The 26,545-nt window shown below is 45.8% G+C and overlaps 1 protein-coding gene across 1 annotated transcript in view; it reads left to right on the top strand.

The window, feature by feature from the left end:
- Nucleotides 1-26,025, top strand: part of LOC147893492 (uncharacterized protein C11G11.07-like) — a 53,394-nt gene extending 27,369 nt beyond the window's left edge. The window contains exons 6-14 of the mRNA XM_087386279.1: nt 9,194-9,273; nt 9,366-9,619; nt 14,157-14,297; nt 14,499-14,776; nt 14,860-15,183; nt 15,433-15,730; nt 16,076-16,257; nt 16,369-16,603; nt 25,738-26,025. Of these exons, the coding sequence (XP_087242405.1) occupies nt 9,194-9,273; nt 9,366-9,619; nt 14,157-14,297; nt 14,499-14,776; nt 14,860-15,183; nt 15,433-15,730; nt 16,076-16,257; nt 16,369-16,603; nt 25,738-25,805 (1,860 nt within the window). The 3' untranslated portion in view covers nt 25,806-26,025. The remainder of the gene's footprint in view (nt 1-9,193; nt 9,274-9,365; nt 9,620-14,156; nt 14,298-14,498; nt 14,777-14,859; nt 15,184-15,432; nt 15,731-16,075; nt 16,258-16,368; nt 16,604-25,737) is intronic.
- The last annotated feature ends 520 nt before the right edge of the window (nt 26,026-26,545 follow it).

Raw genomic sequence — 26,545 nt, 5'->3', positions numbered from 1 at the left:
CCCATCCCTTCTCAACACCCAACTTCTAGGCGGGCTCCAACAAGTGGCGGATCGTCCTCCCAGTCCTCCTCAGTTCCTCAGCTTCAGACCGCGCATCCTCTGCTAAGAGATTTTTGGAGATGGGGCCCCTGATACTATGTCGAGGTCCCAGGTTCTTATCCCTTGCCACTAGAGCTTACACTATTGATCCTGTAGCTCTAGAAAGGGGGTTCGATCATCATGGTGGGCTCCCGCATGCATCCGGTTTGGGACTTCCAGTTGTCTTCCAGAAGGGCTTAGAAGTGGACTCCAATGGTGTTTGATGCCACGCTGAGCGACTAGTTATCACGCATGATGGACGAGTGGATTTCAGTGTTGTAGGCAATTGCCCCATAAGTTTTTAATCAGGGAAAGCTCATAGCAGATCACGAAGTCTGGATGGGCATTTGGTCAAGGGAGTCCAAGAAAGGGATCCTGAATGTGTATGCACGTGCTTGCCGACAACACCGCCCTGCTTCCTTGAGACGACTATCAGAGTGTCTTCCAGAGGGGTTGAGTCTTGGATTGTTGGAGGTGACTTCGACAACCTAGAGCATGCGGAGGACAAACAAGGAGGAGCCTCCTTCTCTAAGATGCTTGCAGCAGAGAGGAGCAATTGGGAGTAGTTCATCTTTGCGATCAAGGGTAGGGACCCTTGCTGCGAGGCAAAGTTTACGAGAGCCCCAGTCAACCTACAATTGTCCTTTGGTCAGAGGAGACAGGATGGACTGTTGGAGCGCCTCAACAGATTTTATGTTGGGGATTGGGCCTTGCACAGGGGTGGCTTTACAGGCATCCTAGCAAGCACTATCATGTCAAATCATTCCCCGATTGTACTTCACCTCGAGCAATCCCGCCTCGGACTCTTCGCATCCTTGAATACCTCTTGTAGGAGGAGGATGTTCAACATGCAATTGCGGAGATTTAGCAGCCGCAGGAGGTCGGACCCAATGAGGGATGGGCGAGCATGAGCGTGGAGCACCAGTCTCGAGCCCTACGATGGAGGCATGCTCTCCAAGAGCGTGACAGAGCTCTGAGGTGGGATTTAGCCTCCATAAAGAGACTTAGAGAGCAAAACTCAGCCTCTCAGTGGCTCCGAGACCATCATGAGGCCGTGCGACTAGTTCTGCAAGACAAGGAGATTCAAAGGGTTAAGTTTTTGTATCATTTGTCCCAGGACAAATGGGTGTCGGACCCAATGAGGGATGGGCGAGCATGAGCGTGGAGCACCAGTCTCGAGCCCTACGATGGAGGCATGCTCTCCAAGAGCGTGACAGAGCTCTGAGGTGGGATTTAGCCTCCATAAAGAGACTTAGAGAGCAAAACTCAGCCTCTCAGTGGCTCCGAGACCATCATGAGGCCGTGCGACTAGTTCTGCAAGACAAGGAGATTCAAAGGGTTAAGTTTTTGTATCATTTGTCCCAGGACAAATGGGTTCAGCAAGGGGACAAGATGACCAGGTAGTTCTTTCAGACCACCAGGCATCGCTCAGCAGAGACACAGCTTGAGAGACTACGGGATGCACAAGGGCTGATGCACTCGGATCCTCAGGAGACCCTAGAGATGAGCACGGACTTCTATCTGCAGTTGTTTCAATCAGGAGCGACTCTGATAGCATATGAAGCAATTTGGAAGCAGGTGCCTATAGTGGTCACACCGAGTCTGAGCAGACCTTGGGAGGCTCCTTTCATGGACCAGGAGCTCAAGGAGGCCCTCACTGTTGAGAATAAGCATCTCCAGGAGTGGCTGGCCGACCAGCTCCCACGCAGCAAGGGGGGCCAGAGGGGGTAGGCTGGCCGACCAGCTGGTCGGCCCAGTTGGCCTGACCGACCAGGCTGGTCAGTCCAGGCAATCTGGCCGACTCCCCCCCTGGCCTGCCCTATAAAAGGGACTCCTTCCCTTCACTTCCTCCACCACTTCTTGCAGCTCCTCAAGGCTCCTGCAATCAGCCTGCTCCTGACCATCCCCTCAGAGCCCCCGCTCAGCTGCTCAGTTGGCTGCCCACACTCCCGCAGCAGATCTTGCCTCTTCAGGGCTCTTGCCTCCTCACTCCAGGCCTCTACAGTTCCCTTGTTCCAAGGTTCCTGCCTCTTCACCCAGGCTCCTTCAGCCTCCTCTTCTCTAGGCTCTTGCCTCCTCAGTTCAGGCTCCTCTAGCCTCTTCACTCCAGGCCGCTGCCTCTTCGTTTCAGGCTTCTCCTGCCTCCGTGCTCTCAGGCTTCAGCTTTCTTGTGCCCCCCCCTTTTCTCTGCTTCAGTTCAGCCTCTCCTGCAGCTCCTGTTTTCTTATCTTATTCGAGATATCTTGTATTTCAGTTGCTGCCCTGGTTTAAGGGCTGATTTACAGCAGATCAGTTGTGGCACATTTTGTTATCTCTAGTATTCTCTGTATGGCTCTATAATTTCAGTTTGTTTGCATCTTCCGCTGCCATTTTAATATGGTATCAGAGCACCAGAATACTCTGTGATCCTGGAACTTCTATATTGATGAAGTTGAAGAAGTTTGTCCTCGACAGCAACTCTCCTTCCCACTGACTATAGAGCTCTCTTCTCCCCTCCCTATATATTTTTTTTGCTGCCTGTCGGCAGCCCTGTTCTAGACCTTGATCTTTTCACCAGCCCCGTTCTCTTCAGCCCCTTGTTGCTGTCCATTCCCTGGTTTCAGTTATGGCTGATGAAACAAAGGATTCTACTCCGGATCTTCGCGTATCCCCTGATGTCTAGTTTCTTTCAAGAGTCTGACAAGCCTGTACGTATTCCCATTCTTCCTACATTTCCAGATGCTCGGCAGTTAGATGGGACCAATTATTCTCTTTGGAAAATTCAGATGGCGTCTGTATTGGAATCTTATGATCTTGCTGAGTTTGTTGATCTCGGGATCTCTCGTCCGTCACCTGAGGAGGAGCCACATGCTTCTCTTATCTGGGATAAATTGAATGCTCGTGTACGCTCGTTCATCTTTCTCAATTGTCAACGAGGGGTTCTCAATCATATCAAGCATCTTACTTCTGCACGTGCTATTTGGGAATTTCTTGATGGCATGTATCTTCGCGTCACTCCCATGAAACGTATTTCCTTGGAAGTTTAGCTTCGTCGCCTCGATCCGACTACTTCCCCTTCCATACGGGACCACATCAACAAAATGCAGAGCATGCATCAGGACATCCTCCATGCAGGCAAGGCTATCTCCTCCGAAGATATGGCTATTACTCTCTTATCTCATGTTATTACTGACAGTCGATATGCAGCATTCTATTCTTCTCTTATTACCTCTGGCCGCCTCAGCACCATCACTTGGGAGGAACTTGTCCCCATGATGATGGATCAGGAGGAACAGTTCACTAAAACCTCTGATGGTTCTTCTGAGGCTCTTGTGGCTCATCGTCCCAAATCACGATCCAAGAATGCCTCGTCCTCTGCCAATAACTCATCTCCTTCAGATCCCTCCAGTGACCGTCCTGCTCCCAAAGGTAATTGCAATCACTGTGGCACTCCTGGCCATTATTGGCGCAATTGTCCCTACCGCAAACACAAACGAGCTGACGCACCTCTGGCCGCTGCGGCTGATGCTTCCCTTACCCCTACTCCTGCATTTGTTCACCTTGAGCTCTTGAATTCGGTCCCCCTTCCTGTAGCAGAGTCATTGGCTCTCCATAGCTCTGATGCTCGTGAATGGATTGTTGATAGTGGGGCCTCTCGGCATATGACCCCCTCCTCCTCACTGCTCCAGGATCTCACTCCTCATTTTGGTCGTGTCTGCATCGGCGATAAGCACTCTATTCTTGTTCATTCAGAGGGCTCTCTTGATATTATTCCTGATGGCAAAGGGGGTAAACACTCTTCTCGTGTTCTTTATGTTTCGTCTCTCAGCTTTCATCTTCTTTCGGTTCATCAGATTTGCCAAAACAATATGAAAGTTGAGTTTGAAGCAGCCTTTGTCACCATCCGCGATCGTGCCACCGGACAGCCGGTTTGGACCGGCCATTCTACTAATGGTATCTAGAAGCTTGTCGCCCTTTCCTCCCTTATAGGAACCTCTCTTGGCGACCTTTGGCATTATCGGTTTGGTCATCTACACATTGATGCTCTCCATCGTGCTTTCCGTGATCAGCTTGTCCTCGGCCTCCCTAACGTCGGCACTCGCCAAGGTCTCTGTCCCTCTTGCATATTGGGCAAACAACATCGCGAGCCGTTCACTCATCATGCCTCTCGTCGTGCCACTGTTCCGCTTGGTCTTGTTCACCTCGACCTATGTGGCCCTATGCAGATTATGTCACTTGGGGGAGCCTCGTACTACATGCTCCTTGTTGATGATTTCAGTCGCTACTCTTGGATCTATTTTCTTTCCCACAAGGATCTGGCTTTCAGTCGTTTCCAGACCTGGCTAGCCATGGTGGAAAAAGAATCCAATCACTCCCTCAAAATTCTTCGTGCTGATAAAGGTGGTGAATTCACCTCTCTCGAGTTTGATCGGTTCTTGAGTAGTCATGGTGTCAAACGGGAATTTGCCAACACAGGTACCCCTTCTGATAATGGTGTGGTTGAACGTAAACATTGTACCGATGTTGAAATGGCTCGGACCATGCTCACTCACAGTCAATTCCCTCAGTCTCTCTGGGCCGAGGCCATGATGACCGCCATCCATACTCTTAACCGCTCTCCGACATCAGCAGTCCCAGGCATGACCCCTTATCAGGCTTACTATGAATCTAAGCCCGATGTTTCCCATTTTCGGGTATTTGGTTGTGATGCTTATGTTCATATTTCTAAATCTGATCGTGGAAAGCTTGATCCTAAGTCCCACAAGCTCTTGTTCGTAGGCTACAACTCCGTCTCCACTGGCTATCGCCTCTATGATCCTCGCCGCCGCATTATCTCCGTGAGCAGGGATGTCCTTTTCGACGAGCAGGTCCTTCCGCCATCCTCCGACTCTCCTCCTGTTCTTGGAGATCCGTCCGATGCCCCGGAGCCCTTTCTCCCTCCACCTGCCTCGTCCCCCGTTACATCACCTCCTATTCTCTCTCCTCCGCCTCCTTCTCCGGCTCCACCCTCGTCTGCTCCTCCTTTGGAACCCCGCTCGGTACGTGTTCCGCGATGGCTCATTGATACTCTCCGCTCCTCCGGTCTTGAGGATCCCTACTCCGAACCACCCCCTGATGATGGGCTTCGTCGCTCTCATCGCCATCTCCCACCGTCCTCTTCTGATCCCCTTCATGTCAATTACGCCCTTATGTCTCGCATCCTCGCCACTCGTGAGCCCACTACCGTTCCTTAGGCTCTGGCCCAGCCTCATTGGAAACAGGCTATGGAAGCGAAAATTCATGCTCTTCTTTGAAACCACACCTGGGACCTTGTCCCTCGTCCCTTACATCGTTCCGTCATTGATGTCCGGTGGATTTTCAAAACAAAATACGCCTCTGATGGTTTTGTCGACAAGTATAAAGCTCGGTTGGTGGCTAAAGGCTATGCTCAACGACCCGGCATCAACTATGGGGAGACCTTTGCACCTACCGCCCGGATGAGCACCATCCGCACGATCCTCGCTCTTGCAGCCCACCATCAGTGGCCCATCTTTCAAATGGACGTCAAATCTGCATTTTTGAATGGTGATCTTCATGAAGAGGTATATGTGGATCAGCCACCCGGCTTCATTAATTCTCGTTCTCCTTTCATGGTCTGTCGCCTTCGCAAGGCTCTCTACGGTCTCAAGCAAGCTCCTCGGGCCTGGAATCAGCGTATTGATACCTTCTTCTGCCGCCAAGGACTTCTTCGCTCTCTGGCTGATCCCAATCTTTATCTTTTTCATGAAGGACAGCTTCATACCTTCATCATTCTTTATGTGGATGATTTAATCCTCACCGGGAGTCATACCAATCATATCCTTGCCATTAAAGTTGCTCTTCAAATTGAATTTGAGATGACGGATATGGGCCTTCTCCATTTTTTCTTGGGTCTTGAGATTTGGCAGACTAAGAGGGGGTATTTTGTCTCTCAGCAACGCTATGTTCACGAGCTCCTCGAAACTTTCCACATGGCTGACTGTCGACCCATCACCTCTCCCATGGATCCCAACGCTAAACTCTCTGCTTCTGGGTCCACTGCTTATCCTGATGCCTCCCTCTACCGCCAACTTGTTGGATCTCTTCTTTGGCTACTTAACACTCGACTGGATCTCGGCTTCTCTGTCGGCACCCTCAGTACCTTCATGCAAACTCCTTCGCTTTCTCATTGGCAAGCTGCTCGACGTCTCCTCCGCTATCTTCAGGGGACCTCTACTTTCGGGCTCTTTTATGTTGCCGGTGGTTCCTCTCCCTCCTCGCTCACTCTCCGAGGTTGGAGTGACTCCGATTGGGCTGGCGACCCCGATTCTCGCCGCTCTACCACGGGCTATGTTTTCTCCTTTGGCTCTGCGGCTATCTCCTGGTCAAGTAAACGCCAACCCACGGTCGCCCTATCTTCCACCGAGGCTGAGTATCGGGCTATGTGTAGTGCTACCTGTGAGGTTGTGTGTCTTCGGCGCCTTCTTCTCGATTGTGGTTTTCAGCAACTCACTTCTACCACACTTTTTTGTGACAATCAAAGCTGTATTGCCCTTGCTCGCAATCCACTACACGCGAGAGAAGGTTCTTGACGGTACCATTGTGCTCCTATTCAGCACCACTTCCGACAACGTCGCCGACATATTTACCAAATCTGTTTCTCCTCCCCTTCTCCAACGTCATACCAGCTCTCTGGGTCTTGTGCCACACCCTGGAGCTGAGAGGGGGTGTTGAGAATAAGCATCTCCAGGAGTGGCTGGCCGACCAGCTCCCACGCAGCAAGGGGGGCCAGAGGGGGTAGGCTGGCCGACCAGCTGGTCGGCCCAGTTGGCCTGACCGACCAGGCTGGTCGATCCAGGCAATCTGGCCGACTCCCCCCCTGGCCTGCCCTATAAAAGGGACTCCTTCCCTTCACTTCCTCCACCACTTCTTGCAGCTCCTCAAGGCTCCTGCACACAGCCTGCTCCTGACCATCCCCTCAGAGCCCCCGCTCAGCTGCTCAGTTGGCTGCCCACACTCTCGCAGCAGATCTTGCCTCTTCAGGGCTCTTGCCTCCTCGCTCCAGGCCTCTACAGTTCCCTTGTTCCAAGGTTCTTGCCTCTTCACCCAGGCTCCTTCAGCCTCCTCTTCTCTAGGCTCTTGCCTCCTCAGTTCAGGCTCCTCTAGCCTCTTCACTCCAGGCCGTTGCCTCTTCGTTTCAGGCTTCTCCTGCCTCCGTGCTCTCAGGCTTCAGCTTTCTTGTGCCCCCCCCTTTTCTCTGCTTCAGTTCAGCCTCTCCTGCAGCTCCTGTTTTCTTATCTTATTCGAGATATCTCGTATTTCAGTTGCTGCCCTGGTTTAAGGGCTGATTTACAGCAGATCAGTTGTGGCACATTTTGTTATCTGTAGTATTCTTTGTATGGCTCTATAATTTCAGTTTGTTTGCATCTTCCGCTGCCATTTTAATACTCACGTCCTCCCCCCCCAGAAGTGCCAAGGGGAGGATGGCCTGACCTTGACATTCTTCCTGAGCTCATTAGCACGCCTTTTCTAGCCTGTCAGGAGATCTTCGACTGTAGCTCGCTCCCACAATCCTTGAGTTGAGGTTGGATTTGTCTGATCCTGAAAGGGGGGGTAGCTTGACCTCAACGCATTAGCACGCCTTTTCGACTGACATGCCGAGATCTTCAACTCTAGCTCGCTCCCATAGTCCTTGAGGCGAGGTTGGATTTGTTTGATCTTGAAAGGGGGGATAAGTCGGGCATTCACCACTGCAGACTGATCACCTACTAGATATTGCATACAAGATCCTAGCCAAGGTCTTGAGCTTGCGGTTGCGGCCCCGCCTCCCAGACATTATCCATGACATGCAAACAAGCTTGGTGCAGGAGCGGAGCATCTTGAACAACATTTTCACTTTTTGGGAGGCAGTGGATTGGGCTAGGAAGGAGTCGCAGCCCCTCGCCGTTCTTCTCTTGGATTTTGAGAAGGTCTATGACAAGGTGGAGTGGTCTTTTCTAAAGGACACAATGCAGCGTCGGCGTTTCACAGACAGGTGGATTAGAGGGGTATCGGCTCTTTGTGCGGGAAGCTCCAATCAGGTGTTCCTCGGCGGCCACACGGGGGAGACCTTTTCTCTTTCTCGGTCGGTTAGATAGGGCTGCCCCCTCACCCCCTTTCTCTTTGTCTTTCTCTTTGTAGCCAAGGCTCTGGGATATTTCTTGCGTTTCCAAACGGTAGGTCTCATAGGGATGCGGCTCCCCATCGGACAGGAGGAGCTTCTAGACTCAGAGTTCGCAGATGACATAAACCTTTTTGTTAAAGGTATTGCAGCGAGCCTAGAGGCAGCTCATGCCTACGGGCCTTTCTGCACACATTACCAGAGCTTATAGCTCGACTTAGTCACACCTAATTATGGTTGACTGACTAGACTGTAATCTTCTATAATGTACTCGACACACACATGTACCATTTCACCACGATCTTGCTCCATTCTTGCCTTCATTAGGTCGTCAAATCACTCCACTAATGTAGCGACTAATTATTAAGTCCATCTCTCATGGCAGCCCTACCAAATGTACTAACATAACTACCTAACTAACTCGAGGTTTGCATAACAGCCAAGCTGATGTCGTTTATCAGCAAGAGCAAGTAGACCATCAAGTTCATCTTTTCTCCTTCCACAGTCCAACCTTGGCTCCCCATCACTACACACACACACACACACACACACACACACACACACACACAAATCAATAACCTAAAAGATAACAACAACACTGCAATTGCGCTTATTCCAATATCTCGTAGAGACTGAATTTCTAAAATGAAATTGAAATCGGCACCTTCTGCTGTTCTTGCAAACATGTGCTGCAACTTCCTTAACCTTAAGAAGGAAGATAGAACTGCATTATAATTGAGCCCATGCCTACGGGCATTGTTGCTACACAAGAGAAGTTCAAGAAAGAGCCATGTAAATTTTCATGTACCTGAAGATGGTGCTCCCTGTACATCTTCCCCTCATGGAAAATGGACATTAGAATGCCCTTTCTAAAAGGGTGGAAGAGATCCTCATGTAATTGCATTGAATATAGATACTAATGCTAAAAATTTGGCCCTATCCCTGGCAACAATGTTTGACAATCACTACAAAATGCAGGCAATATTGCAGACTGCGAAATACCCTTCAGATTCTGCAAGTGTGGAGGACTATCAGCTTGAGGAGGAATATTTTGACAGGTACGCTGGCAGGGTTTTTGATCATTGAAACAAAACAAACACGCTGTGCAGTATGGTTTCGATTTTCATGCTAACTTATATGCAGATGCCAGGTTTCGTAGCAATATTCAAGATGGCACCTTGGTTGCACTATTCAAGGAGCTGAATGGAGGTTTTGTCTCCCTCATTTTGGAGGTTCTGAATGGGGCCACCTCCTGGCAGGATGCTGAAGTGTGTCTCTTTGCTGCTGCATCTATAAGCAAAGATGTTATTAATATTATGAATCATCAAGAACAGAATAAAGTACCAGAGACATCATTTCTTACAGGACTTTTTACATGGTTGCTTGGGTCACCTTCTGGGAGAGGTTTGTTCTTCCCTTTTGCCTTGTAGGCTCTCTCATCGAATTTTTTTCTTGTATTATATTCGGTGGAAGGCTAACCCAGTGCCCTGCACAACAGCAATGTGCCTTCATTTTAAGGGTGTTCTCATCAAGAGTGAATGTAGGTGTTCTTACTGTCTTCTATTGTATACTTTGGGATGATTTTTGGGTAGAGATTTGCTTTTGGATACTGATTGCTGCTCCCAATCTTGCCATTTTAATTTCAAGCATTGGTATGTAACAGTTCTTTGTCATTATTAATTGCACTTTCTTTCTGACCCCTCTCCTTTCGACAGCCTCCTCCAGACCATTTATTCTATCAGCAATGCAAATACTTAGTTGTGCTCATAATCACAGTTCTACACCAGTTTAGAGTGCTGTGAAAATGATTTTGGGTTGGCACTTTTACATGGGTCCATCATTTTGGGTCAGCAAGTCTGGGAGGCGAAGGGCCTTCGTGTTGTGGAAATGGGCCTTCGGACCATGGCTAGCACTTTATGCCAATTGTATTACAGTGGGACAGTCATTTTGGTCGGCCAGTCTTTTTTCCGGGGGAGATTTTGGCAGGGCGAAGGGTGGAGTTGCCTTCGGGATTCTTCCTCAATGAACTTTTTATTTCCTTCTTTCAGGTTGCTTCTAACTTTTCTGCTCTTTCCCTCTGTGTTTCTCGTACACCCTCCTTCCTTGGTGCTTTTGTCTTCTCCTACTTTTGTTTTTGGTCATGCTTCAATTTCTTTTAATTTCGGGACACTAGGATTCCATGGAATTACTCACGCCACCTATAGGACTTGTAGAAATATGGGTTAGAGTATGTGGCCTTATGTTGAGGCGTACAATCCTCCTAGAGTGAGATCAAGGAGTGGCTTTAAGTGCTCCTCTTCATATTTTCTCCTTTACCCTCATCCCTTTGTTTGTTTTGTCTTCTTCTTTCCTAGTTTTGATTTTGTTTTGTTTGTAGAGCTAGAGAGAGGTCATCCTTCACTTCCTCTTTTACTTTGGGACAGCATGGCTCCATGAAATTGCTCCATGTAAGCTATATGAATGTTGTCGCAAATTGGGAGCTGTAAGAATTAGGTCACTAGAGTACACACCCTTAAAGGGACTACGTGCTTGGCCATAGTTGAGGCATAAGATCAAGAGGTGGTTTGAAGTGTGCCTTGCACTTAGGAAGTGCACCTATAGTCCATGTTTAGATAGGTCTTAAGTAGGGTGTAGATAACATCTTGCTAGATGGCAACAGGGGTGGCTGTTGGGGCACTTGTTGGCCTCCATCACCAGGAGACAATCGGCAACCCAGATGTTCCAAGCAGTGATGCTGGACACTCTCTCCCAAATATTGGCCTCTGATGAAGAAGCAGGACATAGCCAGGAGCGTCTTGAACCTCGATCTAGTAGACGCTCTATCCATGGATGTTGTAAGTTGGTGTTACCATATCAATGGAGAAGGCATGAGTCCCCCTCCGTTGCCAAGCGGCCATGCTCCAAGTGAAGTCCCCTTGCATCTTTTGCATCCTAGCCTCAATCCGGAGGAACCCCTACCAAATCCTCTGAGTGGCGGGGCAGTTCCATAGATAGTGCAAGATCGTCTCAAGATCACTCTTGGCGCATTGGTGGCACATCCCATCTACGTGCATCTACTCTAGCCAAGGGCTGATGGGCAACCCCTCGTGGGCAACCACCCAAAAGGCTGCTTTGAGGTTGCTGTTCCAAGTGGTGCCAATGGAGGCCCCAAGGGACCCCTTTTATAGGGCGCAAGGCCCTCTCCAAAAATCGACCAACCAACCCTATTGGGCTTGCTCAGAATCCCCTCTTGACACGGCCACGATCACTTGTGGAAATCCGGACCTGCACACAAGCACAAACCACCGATCATAGAACCTCAAAGAGAGGTGCAGGCATGCCCACCACCCAACCATGATGCTCACGGATCTAGGACCCCTAGAATCCGAGAGTCCCTCAAGCCACATGTTGGGTTGCTAGCACGAACATCTTCATCCAGCGAGTCCACAACCTCCTCGCGTCCCATACTGTGCTAGGAATCGGTCTACGCTAGAAAGTAGTGCGCGTCTGCAACACGATTGAGGATCTAGACCAGCAAGGAGGAGGTAGACTTGCTTTGACTTGCGTGAATGAAAACTGAACCCTTGGGCTCCTTATATAGGCTTTGGCCCAGTGCCACTGAAAGTAGTTGGAACCCTAATTCGTATGTTGCCCTTGCAACCATTCTAACCCGAGAATGGCCTACCTAGCCACTAGCCTCCCTAGGCTATCAAAGCTAGTCTTGTGCGCCTAAGCACATGTCAGATACAATCCGTGCACATGACATACTCTCCTTCCTCTAAGAAATCATTCCTGAGTTCAAAAGGAAGTCCGGAAACTCTGTTAAAAGGTTAGTCAATGTCTCCCATGTAGAGTCCTCCTTGACACGATCCTTCCACTTATTCTTGTATTCCGTGATTGTCCTATTTCTAACTTGACGTTCATGAAAGCCAATAATCTGTCAGGCTCATGTGGTATAAAGGTTAAATCTTCAACCTTTATAAGTTCTTGAGGAGTAACTACTTGATCCTGAGCACCTAGCACTTCTTTCAGTCTACAAACATGAAAGACTAGATGAATCCTCCAAATTTACTTGGATACCTTGCAGTGTACTCCAGCCAAAAAGCAAGGGTGCTTTTTGTTATCTCAACTCAGCTTGACAGATTTCTACCCTTCTCTTAGGGTAGGGGCCTACGAGAGAAGGTCCCTTTGGGCTTTCCATTAGGAAGCTCCACCTTGCGACTCTTCTCCTTCACAAATCGCTTCACCAACCCAAAAAAACGTCATCTAAACACTCTCAAAATCCAATGCCACCCCATCCTCAGCGAGGTTCCTTCCTCTCCAACAAACTGACGATTCACTCCCTAACTGGCACCATAGTTTTTTCCATATATTACCATACGCATACGGCATAACGCCTAATCTCAACAGCACTGGGAGATGCCAACAAGAAAAGTTATTCTCTGACCACCAACGGCAGGGCCAGCAAAAAGGTCTGCAAGAGTGCCCTAGAGGGGGGTTTTATAGGTTGGACAGTTGGGTTGGCTGGCTGGTCTGGAGGAGTCGGCTGTAGGAGGCCCCTTGGCCTCATTCACTATCACTTAGAGCAGCCAATCCATAGCAGACAGGAGCAGCAGAAGGGGCATCCTTGGGCCTATACTCGGGAGGTGAAGGTGACCCTAAAGGAGCTGCAGACTGAGCTAGAGTGGCAGCCCACCTAGGCTGGCTTTCTGGACAGCAAGTTGGGAGAGATCCTTTGGACAGAGAGTCTACATACGCTCAGTGGAGCATGCAGGCTCAGAGGTCTAGACGATTCTAGAGGTGCCAGTCATATAGTAGGAAAACCTTTTTGGTATTGTATCTTGTCCAGTTTGTGGACGGACAAAAATATATAAGTGTTGCTTCTATATTTGTCTTTGAGCACAGTCTATTTGCTGGCCTGCACACACATGAATGGTTGTGAAGTACACACATGTTGATGAAGCTTAATTCCATAGTAAAACACTTCCTCGTGTAATTCTTGGCCTATCTATCAGTCTTCTGCTGCGGGAAATCCTCTGGTGGGATTTCATTTTCTAACATGGAGTATGGTCAGAATCATGCAAGTAGGAAGAGATTGGTGTATGTAGGCAGAATTTGCCATGGCAAGCTCCCTCATCATCCATGTAGCTCACATCAGAGGGGGATGAGAGATGTCGGTACGCACAGGTTGTTCATTGATCACCCTTAATGCTAATATACCCTGGCGTCACTCAATCTATGTGTGACCCAATAGGAGAATCTCAGGTCATCGAAGATGATCTTTGGCAAGTATAAATTCAGTAGATTTGGATAACTCTGGTGCAGCCACATGCTACCAAAATTGCATCCTATAGACACCATTTTCTTCATTTGATTGAAGATGGAGGATAGGATAGTTACAGATCCACTCATCACATGTATGAATAGCTATGGGACAGTTGCAGACATCATCCCATTGATTCCATATCCAGATAAGATGCAAGATTGGGGCCACATGATGCCACTGTGGGCTCTCAATGAGACTATGCACCTTGTGGACATGCAATTGGTGAAGACAAAGGAGAGTGTAGTGAAGAGATGTCTTAAATATTATGAGGTCTGCAGTAGATGCCACTGTGTCTTCAAAACACTTTTTCTCAGGATGCCAATGTTGCATCTCCATGATGTGTAGTGGTGTTTTGAGAGAGCTGTTTGAAGCTTAGTTATCCTTTTATTTTGATTTTAGAGACCTAATATGTGTTCCCTTTTTCTGAAGCTTAAAAGCTTTCCTTCCTATTGCAATGGTGTTACAATACAATCAATGGAAAGTCTCTATGCTTCCTTCCCCTACACTTATCTATTTCCTTGATCTGGTTGGGGTAAACTGCACAAGGTACACATGTGTTTATGAATCAATTTTTCCATCACTTATTAGGGAGGAAACTGTATTTTTTTCAAGATTGTTTTTCTTGATGCATGGCAGGTAACTCTTTCACTCAGAATGAAAGGTGCCTGGAATCTTCTGTCCTCCTCTTGCAACAGTATGCGGAATGGATTGCCTCTCAAAGAAGCCTGATAGAACAGTCTATTCAGTTTGTGATCAGTGCCTTGTCGATCAGTGAAGGTGAGGCTGCCATGGAAACAAGAAATCTTCTAACAGGATTGTGTAATTAATTTTCTTCCTAGGACATGCTAGATATAGTAAGTCACTCAATAACCATGCTCAATGCTATAATGTGACTTTTCAAAATAATCTCAATCAATTGTATATTTAATGGGAAGTTGTTGCTTGATTCAAGTTTCAACATTATTTGTGATTGGCCAGTTCGGGTTAAGGCAGCATGTGCCCTGAAGGATTTGTGCTACACAGCTGCTTCCTCTCTTGCTTCCATGTGGCCTTTAGAGTTATTGATTGGAAATTGTGAAGCAGCATTATCTGTGCCCACACAGTTATCCAAAGAGGAAGAAAATCAGGTGCAAACTGTAGTTGTGCAAGGGCTGGCTTCTGTAGCTGCTGCACTCCCAGCTACAAACACAGAGATAGCTCTGACAAGGCTGACTTTTGGTGCTATTACTACAATAAAGGATCTTGCACGTGGCCAGGTAAAAGTAACATTTTATTTATGATTATGCTTTTTTATCAAATGTGGCTTGCTGTCTTTAATACTTTGAAATGCGCTGCGCAGGTGCAAGGGAGCAAAGATCAAATGGCGACGGCATTAGAGTCAGCATTAAAGGTGGTGTCAGCTGCTGTGGAGTATGGGTCTGTAAATGATGGAAGAATGCACCCAGCACTACACTTGTTGCAAGATATCTGGCCAGTTCTAGAGTCTCTGACAGTAACCTGGGCTGCAGATGCTGCTGTTGCTGCAGAGTTATGTGATTTCTGGGGAATAGTGGCAAGCAAGGTGGGGGTATCATTTGTAGAAGTCCTACCTGGAATTATTGTTACAGCGTCTTCCATGTTCAAGTCACACCAAGTTGCAGCTCCTTTATCCTGCTTATCAAAGGTATGCATTGCAATGAATAGAAGTTGTGGCCATGTTCTGTTCTTGGAATTTGCACATGAAGTATGCATGCAAGTTTAAACATACATGAATCTGTGAAGTTTCTTTTATCCAAAACTATTCAGTAATTCAGTATTCAAGGAAATCATGTCACGCATGTTCAATAAATTTCCCACAGGAAAACAAAAAGGGATATATAAGATTGGATTTAATATAACTAATCATGTGTTGATGACATAATGAATTTGACAGGTTGTGAAGCTTGTATCATTGAGACCAACTCCGGAGCTGCAAAAGTGTTTGGCAGCTATGTTACTTGATGTAACCAGCATACTTGCATCATTGGACAAGGCAATGGATGACATGGACCAATGCAGTCATGTAGCAAGTAGCAGTAGTGCTCTGCCCAATGAGCAAGGAGATGAGCATGGGGTGGGCTCCGAAAGTAGTCTCTATATGATGTATGAGCTGGGGCGGACCTTTCTTCAGTTTTTTCCTGCTGTGATCTTATCTTCTGGTGCTTTCATGCAGATGTTCTCTTCTGCCACAGGTTTGAGACTGATTGAATGCCTTGAGCTGGGCCTGTGTGTTTGTTTAAATTATGGAGATCATATGCTTTCATAAATGGATTAGAAAATGGACGGTATACCTTAGCTTGCTGAGCCTCTTTATGGTAAAGATTGCTTTTGTTGCATGATATGTATGCGAACAAGATGAATTGACCAAGTATGCAGTGTGAACAATGTTAACATTAGAGTAGTATTTCTTTCTTTCTTTCTTTCTTGAATTTACAATGATTCTCAACGTAGTAAAGACCCCCACATTTCTGTGTACAACTGCCCATGCATTTGTTGCTTCACTTTCTGTACTTGTTCTTATAGTGCATTGTTTACAGCTTCTATTAGCAGGAAGGATTCAGATGTGGCCTTGGCTGCAGCAATGTTTCTGTCCGAATCTATTTTAGGGCCTGGTGGTGGTAATGCAACAAAGAAAGAGCCAAGGTCATGGAATCCTTCTCCAGAATTGACGTTTCTTTTGGATCAAGTGGTTGGTTACAATGGGATGCTTATTGTAGAGGTGATTCTTTTCCAGTTTTAATCCACCATGTGTGAAGACAATAATTCAAATCTTGCATATGATGTTTTGATACATCCATTTTTACCAGTACAGATTTTTTAATTATTGCAGGCAGTATTGAGAAGGCTTGCCATGAGTGGTGTGGTAGAATCTTTGAAGGAAGCCTTTGCGGACCTTCTCTATGGTCTTTGTTTGTACTATTCTGCAATCACCGAGGCTGCCCTTATTTCTACATTGAATGCTGCTGATTTTCCTGGAAAGCGTGGTTTTTCATTGGACTCTAATAAGAAACAGTTCCTGGCCGCAGTGCTTCGTTGCCCACCTCATCCTAGGGTTAGATTTCAAGGTGATATTCAATGCATTCTTTAACAAGAAATGGTTTTCTCGGTTTTCTTTCCTTTTTTTTGGAGGGAAGTTTGCAGATAGTATCTTTCAACATTCCACAATGGAAACATAGATTAGAGTAATGCAGACTTCCTCTTAACTTTAAAAGATTTATACATTTTAACCCAACTACAATAGGAGCTTATCATTGACCAACCTGTGCTCTCTCTCACACAGACCCATTATAGATAACTTGTTCAATCTACTTTTTCCCAAGATTATTGAGAGTGCCTGTTGAAAGAAGTTGGTGCTGTTCTACTGTGTATTTTTTCCTCTTTCATGCAAAGCTCCATGATGTTTATGTGGTTTTCTCTCTGTTTATGTGAAACTGCAAAGTTTTAAGGAACTTAAAGCTGTGGATTAGACTTCCTCCTATATGTAACGTAGTCATGTACCAGGATATTTCCATACAAATAAATCAGTTTTTTGGGTTTACGAACAGGAGAAATCCACCTAGAATATGCCACTTTCAAGTGATACAGGACAATATATATAACATTCACATGCTAGGTAATCAAGTCTCACCTGGTTGGCTGCTGTAGAGTGTGTGTGGTGGTGACTGCATGTCAATTGACCTAGAAATTAAGGACTACCTACCACTCATGGAGTCTTTTAAATAGTCCCACCCATTCAATTACCTCGAGGGTAACCCAATGAGGTATACTCACAATCTCTTACTTATTTTTGAACAGTCTTTAGATTAACACCCACATGTTGGAAAGCTTCCTTGGTTATTCCTTGCTAGAGGTTTGGAAATTGGTTGGATATTTGCTTCTTAAGCTGGTTCTGTTTTGGTGTTAATAAGTTTTTCATGAATGATCCATTGTTTTACTTCTATGTGTTTAGTATGAGCATGAAATAGGGATCCTTGTCTGGGTATTAATTGTGGCCCTTGAGATTGGTACTATGGGTATTCTTGTCATGAGCCAGAATCAGATAGCAAAAGCAATTCTAGTGATGGAGAGTCGGCATCGGAGCATAGCAATAACCCTGTAAAAAGTTCATAACGTGACCAACTTATATGGCAAGCTACTTGTGTCTGCCATTTTTCCTCGGCCGCCTCCTCTCTTGGCCTTTAACTCATCAACAACTAAACAATAACCCAAGCTGCCCATCTCAGGCGCAGCCAGTACCCTCCTTCATCTACACCACTTGTATCAACAAGTGCCTGCATCTTATCTTCTCAGTCGTCCTGAAAGATACACTGACTGGAGCAGGTCGTCCCCTAAAGACCTCCAATTTTTGTGCCCGCTTGTGGTCTAGCCACTAACTGAGGGCAGCTGGCTAGAGAACACCCTCAGCAGGGAAGCTTGACCAATCTGGTGGCCAGAGTAGACCATCTGCAATCTAGTTGAGTTAGTCAGATAAGGCATGGGAAGGTAGCTTGGGGTACACTTCACCATTATTTAAGCTTTTAGCAAGCCTCATTTATTCAAGAAACTCAAAATTTGAGATAATGAAATAAATCTTGAACGTCATTAACATTCATAATGGGTAGAGGGATAACTTTTAAATTTTTTTTTTGCTTCCAAGACATTATTGGAGGCTGAAAATAAATGAAGTCATGAAGCTCTATGTAGGGCCCAATATGGGGCCCTTATCCCCTCAATGACTCACTTCATTCGCCCTTATCCCCTCAATTCCTCATTTTCTTTCTCTTCATCCCAAACAGCAAAAATATCCAGTATAACCACAAAGTCTTTCATGAATGCCAGGGTTTGGCGGGTGGAAGTGGCTTTGGTTGGCTAATATATTCCTTCCCAGTTTTGGTGGATTGCGGAGGATTCTATTGAAAGTTGGTGGCCTGGGTGGAACTGTGTAGGCCATCTTTTGGTGGTTCTAGTGATGCCCTATAGGCCATGGTATGTGCCTTGTAGGCATAAGTGTAGGCACTTATAGTGTTAGTGCCTTCTATGCCACATAGAGGACACTTAGTCCTATGTGACACCTAGGACACTTAGTCCTAGGCCTAGATACAAGTACTTTGTACTTGTGTTTAGGAACCTTATCTATCAATCTAAGTTTGACGTGACTTCTCTTCGACTCGTCCTGTACTTGCACTCTCACTCTCTCTCTCCGTTTCGCATCTATAGTGGTATCAAAGCAGGTTTTGCTCTAGCCCTCCGAGCCTCCATTGCTCATTGGAGATTTTTTTGCCCTACTGGTCGACAAGCAGGCGTCGTACCGTCCGTACCTTTCGTACAGTTTTTGTGTCGTGCAGTCCTTACGTGACCAGATCTGTGTCGTCGCTGTACATCCGCATCGAGGGTCGCCGTACGCCGTACTGCAGTCGTGCATCGCAGTACACTTCGCCGTACCTTCAGTGTGTCGTCAACTGTACTCGCGCCGTACATCTGCCGTACCCATACTCTGCTCCGTACATCCGTCGTACCTGTACTCCGCTCCGTACTTCGTGCCGTACATATCTTCAGTGGTACACCGTACAGCCACCATACAATGCTGTACCTTCAGCAGTACACCGTACGTCCGTACAGCCGTACAGCAGTACTTAAGCTGACAGTACAGCTGTACATTGTACTTGAGCTGTTTGTACAGCTTGATTGCAGGACATTGAGTCTTTTGCAGGATATTGAGTCAGATTTGCAGGACATTGGGTCACATTTGCGAAATTCCAGCAAAATTTGGGGGCTTTCCCACATTTGTCCTCTTTTTGGCCTATTTGCCCTAAATAAATTTGGGGCTTTTGCCAAATTTGCTGTTTTTGCATCAGATTTGCATACATTGGGTCACATTTGCAAAAATTTCAGCAGAATTTAGGGCTTTTCTGAATTTGCCCTCTTTTTGGCCTATTTGCCCTCAATAAATTTGGGGCTTTTGCGAAATTTGCTGTTTTTGCAGTGAACATTGCCTGTCACAGTCACATTTGGGTCAGATCTGCATTTTCCCTTTGATTTGGGTCAGAAATTTGCAGATATTTGCTGTCATTTTTGGGACAGCCAGCTTTTTGCAGTGATAGCCTTGAGGCTTTTGGGTTTTCAGGTCTTTTACAGGTTATCACACTTGCTATGGCTGGGAACAATCAAGATTTATTTGGGGTTCTTCGTGAAGATGATAAGTTGGATGGCACCAACTATCCGATGTGGTCTTATCTCATGAAACATGTGAGGGTTGTCTTTTGGGTAAGATGCATCGATTTCCTTTTCAAAAGAATTGTCCAAAACTCTCACAAAGGAAATTGCAGCTAGTACACAGCGATGTCTGTGGCCCAATGAGGACAAATGCCATTGGAGGATACAAGTATTTCATGACTCTCATTGGTGATTTCACAAGGTATTGCTGGGTATATCCTTTAAAGACCAAATCTGAAGTTTTCTTATGCTTTTAGAGATGGTTGAATATGGTTGAGAATGAATCAGGATGCAAGCTTGTCACCCTCAACATAGATAGGGGGGGTGAGTATATGTCAAAGGAGTTTGATGCATTTCTATCCTCACGGGGCATTATTCACTCATGCACTACTCCTTACACTCCTCAACAGAATCCTATTTCTGAAAGGAAAAAGAGGTCCACAATGGAGATGGCCAGATGCATGCTTAAGGCCAAGTCTTTGCCCAATAAATTTTGGCTTGATGCAGTAATGTGTGCCAACTATGTGCTGAATAGATCACCTACACGGGCATTAAAGACTATTACACCTTATGAAGCATGGAAAGGAAGGAAGCCTTCACTTTCACACATGAAAGTTTTTGGGTCTCTTGCATATGTTCATGCACCATCTCAGTTGAGACATAAGCTTGATGACAAGGCAATCTAATGCATATTCATTGGTTACAGCCAGGAGAGTAGAGGGTATCGGTTATATCAACCAAATACTGGGAAGATTATTGTCAGTAGAGATGTGATCTTTGCTGAACATTCAGCTTCTCCTCTTGTGGACTGCAAAGCAAAGCCAGGTATTGACATGTATGATGCCTTTGAATCTTGGTTACCTCTACCATCATCAGAAGAGGATTTTGAGCAGCAACATGCGCCTCCTACAGGCCCTCCACAAAGCAATAATCAGCCTTAACCTCATGTTGATTTGCAGGTTTCTCTTCCGGCACAAAATGATCCCACTACTCATGATGCAATCATTGAAGAAAGAGCTGTCAATAGACAGCAAAGGCAAGTTCCCAGATGGCTTCTTGACACATTGAGGGACAGCAAACAAGATCAGCCTTTTGCTGCCCAGACAAGATTAGGGAATAGACAGCATGGTCACTTTCTTGAGTTTGCACTCCTTGCTACAGCTTGCAATGAAGAGCCTTTGTGCCATAAAGATGCTTTTGACAGCAAAGAGTGGATGGATGCAATGAAAGCTGAGTTACAATCTATTGCCAAAAATGACACTTGGGAATTAGTAGATCTCCCAGCTGGCAAGCATGCCATTGGAACGCGGTGGGTCTACAAATTAAAAAGGAAATCTGGTGGCAGCATAGATCGATACAAAGCCCGTCTTGTTGCAAAAGGGTATGCCCAACAACAAGGCATTGACTTTGAGGAGACATTTGCTCCCACATCCAGGATTACTACCATTCGATGTGTCATTGCCATTGCAGCCCATCATCATTGGCAAGTGCACCAACTTGACATCAAGATTGCCTTTCTTCATGGGGATCTGCAGGAAGAAGTCTATGTCACACAACCTCTTGGCTTTGAGGTTGTTAATTCTGAAAATAAGGTATGCCGGCTTAGAAAAGCCCTTTATGGTTTGAAGCAGGCACCCATGGCATGGTATGCCAAAATTCATGCACACTTACTATCCCTTGGTTTTCAGAATAGTCCCACAGAACCCACTCTTTATTTCCGTGGGAGTGGATCTGATTTTTTAGTGCTGATTTTATATGTGGATGATATGCTTATCACGGGCCCAAATACTCAGCAAATTGCAGCTTTCAAGGCTGATTTGTAGCAGATTTTTGACATGTCAGACATGGGACAGCTCCATTATTATTTGGGCATTCAGTTTGCTCATGTTGAGGGGGGTATCATGATGTCTCAGTCCAAGTATATTGGACAGCTCCTTGATCGTTTTCAGTTTGAGGATTGCAAGCCAATCTCTACTCCAGTGGACCCTGGCTTCAAATTCTCAGCTCATGATGGGAGCCCACCATGTGATATCACTCTTTATCAGTAGGCTGTTGGATGCCTTATTTATTTATGTCACACCAGACCTGACTTGCAGTATGCAGTATCTCAGCTCAGCAGATTCATGCACATGCCCAGTTCACAGCATTGGTAGGCAGTGAAGAGAGTCTTCAGATATCTCAGAGGCACTTAGGATTTAGCCCTCTTCTATGGTGATCAGGGTTTACTTACCATGCATGCTTACACGGATAGTGACTGGGCAGGATGTTCCGACACCAGAGTGTCACATACTGGCAATTGTTTTTTGCTTGGCAATTCATGTATTTCTTGGCTCAGCAAGAAGCAACCGACAGTTGCCATGTCTAGTTGTGAGGCTGAGTACAGGGCAGCCTTCACCGCTACAGTAGAGTGTGTTTGGCTTCGACAGTTACTTACAGATCTTGGTATTTGCCAGACATCCTCCACTATTGTCTACACTGACAGCCAGAGTGCTTTGGCCATTGCGCGTAACCCAGTGTTTCATGCGCGTACCAAGCATATTGAAGTTCACTATCATTATGTTCGGGAGCGATTGTCAGTAGGAGACATAGAGTTGTCCTATCTTCCCACAGAGGACAACATCGCAGATATGTTTACAAAGGCACTTCCTCGTCCCAAGTTCGAAGTCTTCCGACAGGCTTTACACTTGGTTCCCTTTGTTACATGATCTGACATTCCTTGTACATTAATAGGTGGCTATATCCTTTTGGATGAACATGTGCCACCATGACCAAAAACTACCAGGTATTCTGAGACGTTTCCAGAGTACTTCAGCCCATCCCATGGAGGGGGATTTGTAGGCCATCTTTTGGTGGTTCTAGTGATGCCCTATAGGCCATGGTATGTGCCTTGTAGGCATAAGTGTAGGCACTTATAGTGTTAGTGCCTTCTATGCCACATAGGACACTTAGTCCTATGTGACACCTAGGACACTTAGTCCTAGGCCTAGATACAAGTACTTTGTACTTGTTTAGGAACCTTATCTATCAATCTAAGTTTGACGTGACTTCTCTTCGACTCGTCCTGTACGTGCACTCTCACTCTCTCTCTCCGTTTCGCGTCTACAAAGTGTTCATGTTTGTAATGCATAGAGGAAATTGGCATTACAAAACTTCAAAAGAAATTATCGCTTCCAAGACATTATTAGAATCTGGTGTGAAGAGGCCACCTGACACTTAGTGTCTCACCGTTACTCTAGAACCTGACTGCGGAATTGTGAAGACTAAACGACATGAGAGAATGCATTAAAGCAGGGAGCTACACCAACACATTCGCTAATTCTCACAGCAGAAGACTCGATATCGTAGCTACTGTTTCATTGCTTGTGTACCTGGCGAATCATTAACTGCACAAAGAATACGTCTGAGCCTCTGTGGCTGGATACACTGGGTTGACTCTCAATAAGAGGCTGACTGTAACTGCTCATTCATGGATTGGGGAGTGCTTAAGCCTTCAGCACCTGTGGCTCTGCGGAAGTTACTGTAGACTGACTATGAAAGGAAATCTGCTGAATACTGAAGAGGCCCAGTGCTGGCGAGTGCTGCTGTTGCTGCTGAGGCTGATGCTGTTTACTAAAGTGGAGGTTTCAATTTTATAGCCTCTATGCAGTCCTAGATTGGCACGGCTGTCAAGATCCGTGATGTGCGACCAAGCGCAACCTTCCACTCAGTGTGTGTATTTTTCCTTATGGGTGACTATCCATGTGAACAATTGTGACAGCATTGAATGAAGATGTATGACGGCACAGAAGTACTGTCTAAGGGCAACGTGAAGTAAGGATCCAGAATTTGAGTTTGTACAAAATAAGGGTTCTTTAGATTCGAAAGAAAAGAGAATCAAGTGTTTCTACTGCAACAAAAAGGGCACTATGTCAAGGGGTACAGGAAGCGGCTGACAAGAAGGTCAGCTTGGAGAAGCCTGAGGAGGAGACCAATACCAGCAGCGATGTTGGTCATCAATGAATTGTTTCGCATCATCTAGGAGACACCAATTGATGCACATGTGGTATCCAGCAGATGTCCAATATATATTGACAGTGGTGCTATCAGGTACATGACCAACAAATGGCGTGGTACAGCTCTATGTCCGATTGAAGAAGACCAAGATTAGACAAGGTGGACACCAGCCCATATGCCACCCCAACATGATCCTCTCAGCTGCGACCCATGGATGTTTGAAAGTGCCTTCAAACCTCAAAAATTTGAGAGACTTTGTGAAAAGATAGAGTTTGTTAAATGCATACACCCAATGTTCATGGCGTTGATAAAGAAATGGGAAAGAGCAGAGTGCGAGTGTGTGGAACCCTGAACTTCATGGCTCAAGACATGCCAATCCTACTAATTTTTAGGTGAGGGTGTCTTAGATATTTATAGGGAGATACCAATGAAAGACCTGAGCTGGAGGCCTCAAGACCCTAGCCCATAACTCCAGGATCCCCAACCAGTGGTGGCCCATTTCTTCCAGCTTCTTGGTGAAGCCAAGGGCAGTTGTTTTGGGGACCTTATTACAAACATTAGTTATAGAGGACGGGTCATTGGATGTGGACACCCCAACAGTCAGCTCCCAGCCTAGTTTGCTTTTATAGGGTTAGTTTTGGTGAATCCAAGTTTCATCAAGCCATATATGCTGCCTATTAACAGACATGCAAGTTGATCTTCTTAAAAGTTCTCAAAACCAGCTGAGATTATTATTGACCTTTTGTAAGTTGTTGCTCAACCCACACACACACACACACGCACACACACACACACACACACACAAGTACGTTTTTTTTTGGTAACCCCCCCCACCCCCACTCCGGGTCCCCCTCCCAAAGACACACAAATCCTGTCTCCCTATCTCTCTTTCTCCTTTTCTTGTTTTTGGGGGGGTTGTCTGTGTGTATGTGTTGGGGGAGGGGGTTGGATTCATTTTTTTGGAAGAGACTAAAAAGAAAGAACGTGGTCTTCACAAGCAGCTAGCTCTGTGGACTGGTTTTTTATCAGCCTTCTCCTTCAGTGCAAGCCTTTATCATGGTTTGAATTTGTCCCCACCTGGAGTTCTGGCAGGAACTCAGGACTTAGAGAATGTTGTATAAATGGATGCTAACGAGGGTGGGTGTGTGGCATGTTAGACATGTTGGGCACTGAAGATTCCCATGGGAATGCCATAGTAGCTAGTCCCTGCTTTGTGTTATCCTGTTCTTTTCATTGTGGTGACTAGACTATCACGAGATTAAGGGGGCAAGTTGAGTATGGTCAAGCTCTAGAAATACCATAAAGGACATGCTATGGTGCTGAGGAATCATCTTTCTTTGCTTCAAAGCAAATGTTGTTTACAAGAAATATTATACAAATACATGCTATGGAGTAGAGGTATCATTTTTCCCAGGTGCATTGGTCCACACAATTGTGGCTTGCAGTCTCCCTCTATATTGAAACTGCATTTGCTACCCTTTGAGGCTTTATAGGTACACGCAGAGGTTGGATGCCACTGTTAATGCTGTAGGGCAGTGTTCTCAATGTGCTTTTACGAAATGATGTGTACTGGATCCTTATGCAAAGGTTACCTTTGCGACTAACTTTATGATAACCACTGGCTTCCAGCTATATGGTCATTTTCCTCCCAGCACCTTCCAATACACATGAATACAAGAAAACCAACCCCCCAAACAAAAGATTCTCATCATCTGGTTAGGGAGATAAATCTTTGCACGAGTTTGGTTGAGGTGACTGAAGGTTGGAGAAAGCCACATCATGAGGCCACAGAAAGATGCAAAAAGACAGTTAAAGTTACTCCCACATCGTCTGTCATTTCTGTGTATATTCATGCATCGTGGGTGGGTGGTTGCATGCTGAGTGGGTTATTTGTGTAAGGACCTTTTTGGGATGATTATTTCATTGCATGGAGCTTTCTTAGTTTGGTGCTTGGTACTTTGGCTTCTAGTTTTTAAATGATTTTGCTGCTGACATCAAATTTTCCCTCTGACAGACTTGATGAGAGTTTTTTCTGGAGTTTGTCAAGGCTTATCTTCTGCAGAGGCTCTGCAACAATTTTGACTGGCTGATGGACACGGTGTAGGTAAAATGTACATTACGATTGCGGCTGTTAATATAGAATAGTTGAGAGAGGATTACTGAGGGTGTGCTTGAGAATTGATACCATATCAATTCCATACATTTTCCTTAGATGTCAAATTATTGTTCCATCAAGATGTTTCTCTTAGCATCTTGCATGCTAAGAGCTTAATCGTTATACCATTGTACCATATGAGCAAAGCCAGAATGCATTTTTTGATGTTGGGTCGCTATATAATGTAGGATTTTGTGGGCCAACAAGGCCTTAGAGAAATTTATTGATAGATTGAAATCTTAAAGATTGTTTTGGTGTGGACCTGCCAAGGTATTTGCTTTTTGGTTACCCTCTTTTTTCCTTTGGGATTTTTTATCTATTGTCTGTCAGTAGATATACGAAAAGGGAATGTATGAAAACCAAAGGGATAGTTCTATAATAAAAACCTTGATGCTAAGTTCATGTTATTACCATCTTGAAAGAAAGCATAATGTTAATGTATCAGGATGCAGCATATCATTTGCGTTTGCAAGGGCTAGTGCAATAAATCCTTCGTCAAGAAACATATACCATGTTTGGTTCCTACATTCTATATCATTTTCCAAAATGGTTGGGCGCCTCCTCCCGTGTTACAATAGAAATGGGTCGAATTCATAGATCCTTTCGAGGGGACTGAAAATCTTTGGAATTGAGATCTTTCTCGTCAAATCTCCCTCACTGAGGGAGA

The sequence above is a fragment of the Dipteris shenzhenensis genome, chromosome 15 (assembly GCF_047967505.1).
Source record: "Dipteris shenzhenensis isolate YYH24624 ecotype China chromosome 15, Dip_SZ_1.0, whole genome shotgun sequence".
Classification (NCBI taxonomy): domain Eukaryota; kingdom Viridiplantae; phylum Streptophyta; class Polypodiopsida; order Gleicheniales; family Dipteridaceae; genus Dipteris; species Dipteris shenzhenensis.
The sequence above is the reverse complement of the archived record's forward strand: the minus strand, read 5'-3'. Positions and strand labels throughout refer to the sequence as shown.